The sequence below is a fragment of the Stomoxys calcitrans genome, chromosome 1 (genome assembly GCF_963082655.1).
Source record: "Stomoxys calcitrans chromosome 1, idStoCalc2.1, whole genome shotgun sequence".
NCBI classification, from domain to species: domain Eukaryota; kingdom Metazoa; phylum Arthropoda; class Insecta; order Diptera; family Muscidae; genus Stomoxys; species Stomoxys calcitrans.
Genome location: NC_081552.1, coordinates 130,285,742 through 130,288,935, shown reverse-complemented (window position 1 = coordinate 130,288,935; position 3,194 = coordinate 130,285,742). Strand labels below are relative to the sequence as shown.

At 36.4% G+C, this 3,194-nt stretch overlaps 1 protein-coding gene across 1 annotated transcript; it reads left to right on the top strand.

The window, feature by feature from the left end:
- The first annotated feature begins 2,135 nt into the window (after window positions 1–2,135).
- LOC131996888 (uncharacterized) lies at window positions 2,136–2,726 on the top strand. Its single transcript, XM_059367076.1, has one exon. The coding sequence runs from the start codon at window positions 2,136–2,138 to the stop codon at window positions 2,724–2,726; it is 591 nt and encodes a 196-aa protein (XP_059223059.1).
- The last annotated feature ends 468 nt before the right edge of the window (window positions 2,727–3,194 follow it).

Sequence of the window (3,194 nt, the reverse complement as noted above, 5' to 3'; positions counted from 1 at the left end):
CAAGATTCTGCAATGAAAGCTAAACATTACGCAAGAAAGCAACATCAATATGGTTCAAATTACAACAAAACTCAAGCTGAAGGTATGTTCAAAAAGAAATTTAAATGTTTTCGTTGTAAAAAGAAAGGACATAAAGCCAGCGAATGTAGAGCAAAATTGTCATTTGAGGAAAACTCTCGCGGTGTTGAGGAAAAAGCAAATTGCATGGGTGCAACAGAAACTGCTATGATCGTGAAATCTAATCGCGAATGGATAATAGATAGTGGAGCGACTTCCCATATGTGTAATGAGGAATCTCTATTTATCCAACTCAACAAAGGCTATAATGGTAAAGTAAAACTGGCAGACGACAAAGAGGTATGTATCAAAGGTATTGGTAAAGTTTCGATTTTTGTAAATGTACAAGGAAAAAAGAAGACCATACACTTTGATAACGCACTATATGTACCACATTTGAAATGTAATCTTGTGTCGACCAGTAAAGCTACAGACTCCGGTTGTAAAGTAATCATGGAGGGCAAAAAGGCTTTAATTTTGAGAAAAAATGAAATTTTGATTGAAGGCCACAAGAGAAACAATGTATATTTCGTCAATTTGTTTGAAGATAAAAAGGCTGCAAATACAGTGCATCAAAGCAACGAAAAGAATTTTAATTTGTGGCATCGGCGATATGGGCACTTAAATTGTAAGGACTTAAGCCGACTTTCGTCTTTTTCTATGGTAAATGGATTGCCAAATTTGAATGCGATGCAAATTGATTGCGATGCTTGTATTTGTGGAAAGCAGACTAGATTATCCTTCCCACATAAAAATGAAAAATCTTCCACGGAAATATTGCAACTTATTCACACAGACTTATGTGGTCCTATGAAGTGTGAGTCTATTGGACGAAGTATTTATTTTGCAACTTTCATTGACGATTTCTCTCGTAAAGTGTATGTCTATTTTCTGAGACAAAAGAACGAATATTTAGAGAAATTTAAAGAATTTAAACAGGCTGTTGAAAATGAAACTGGAAAAAGGATAAAAATACTTCGAAGTGACAATGCAAAAGAGTTGGTTGGGGCAGATTTTTCGAATTTTTTGAAGAAAAATGGAATTAAACGTCAGCTAACAGTGGAGTACACCCCTCAACAGAACGGCGTTTCCGAACGTATGAATCGTACTTTGGTGGAAATGGGTCGTTCCTGTATGTTAGATGCTGATTTACCAACTTCCTTGTGGGCGGAATTGATTAACACGTCAGTGTATATAAGAAACAGATGTCCGACAAATCTAAACAATGAAAAAACTCCTGAAGAAATATGGACTGGTAAGAAACCTTGCGTGAAACATTTACGCCAAATAGGATGTAAGGCTTTCGTTTTAAACAAGAAGTCCAAATTCAAATGGGAAGCCAGGAGTGATGAACATATATTAGTGGGCTATTCCGTTGAATCAAAGGCATATCGATTATGGAGACCAGGCACTAAACAAGTTGTAAAAAGTCGTGACGTAAGATTCATTGAGAATGAATTGTACAAGAATGTGAACAAAACAAACAAAGAATTATTTTATGAATTTGAAATCAAATCTCCAAAAATTGATAAAGTGAATCAACGATTCGATGATGATCGGTCATCCGATGATGTTGACCATGAGACGGATGACGAGTTTTCTGAGTGTGACAACTCGGAATTTTCAAATGAAGACTGTCAAAGTGGTGAGAGTTCCAATGAAATTCCAAACGAGAATGTCAGAGATGCTGGAAGTAATAACCAAGACCAGTTTGAATCCATAAAGCAGAGGCTTAGATCGTGGACGTTTAAAAAAAAAGATGAGTCGTCTAATATGGTTGATGAAAAATGTATGGACCCAAGATCAATAAATGAGGCTTTATCATCAAATCATGCAGATGAATGGCGTAAAGCAATTGAATCATAATACGCGTCATTGATGAAGAATAATACCTGGACTTTGACAAACTTGCCTGAAGGAAGAAAAGCTGTCGGTTGCAAATGGGTTTTCAAGTCGAAAATAAAACCTGACGGGACAGTTGAAAAACGAAAAGCGAGACTTGTAGCAAAAGGCTATACTCAAGTCATGGGCTTAGACTACGTTGATACATTTGCCCAGTTGTAAGGCAAACAGTTAACATGTTATCGCAATTTTCAAAAGACCCCCGGAAACAACATTATAATGCTGCTTTGCAAGTAATAAGGTACTTGAGTACAACAAGGAATGCAGCAATAATATATAAAAAGAATTCGGCACCTCTCATGGGATTCTGTGACGCCAATTGGGCTCAAGATATCAATGATAGGAAATCTCAAACTGGGTTCTGTTTTCTCCTAGCAGGTGGAGCGGTCACCTGGGAATCCAAAAAACAAAAGGTGGTTGCACATTCTAGTGCTGAAGCGGAATATATAGCTTTGACTGAATCAGCTAAAGAAGCCTCATATTTAAGTTACATACTTGAAGAACTTGGATTATTCAATGGCAAACCAATAAAAATACATACTGATTCTCAAAGTGCGCAAAAGATGGCAGAGTTCGGTTCTCATCATTCTCGAACAAAACATATCCACTACAAGTATCATTATATTAAGGACACAATACAAAATGGAGTTGTTGAGCTGCGGTACTTGCCTACACAAGATATGTTGGCGGATGTTCTAACAAAACCAGTACCGAAACCAAAACATATTTATTGTTCTAATAATATGGGCATTAAACTTAATTGTTAAATTAATAATGTTGAGGAGGCATGTTGAAAATACTTTATGTTATTCTACTTTAGTTCAACATAATTAATTTGATTAAGTTACCTTAGTATTAATTGTTGTGTATTGAAAAAATAATTTTCATTTTCCATATCACTCTGTATACTGAATTTAAATAAAGCACACACATTTAAATTCCATTGCGTACATATTCTGTCTCAATAAAGGTGAAAGCCAAGACATTTTTTATGCAACGCACCATGCGCTCCCATGCGTCACCTGCAGCAGGGTTAGCAGGAGTATTGAAGGTCCATTCATCCAATACAAGTTTCTCTGTACTTGCGCCCTCAAAATTTGTGCAACGATCGCTTTTTATGTGGACTGGTTGACCCCTTCATAAAATTCGGAAGACATAATATGAAGGCGTCTGTTGACAGATCTTTAACCATCTCTAGATGAGCCGCTCTAACTGCATGCACGTAAAAAGAGACA

Coding starts and splice junctions, on each gene's coding strand:
- LOC131996888 (XM_059367076.1), top strand. CDS start 2,136: ATGTTATCGCAATTTTCAAAAGACCCCCGGAAACAACATTATAATGCT.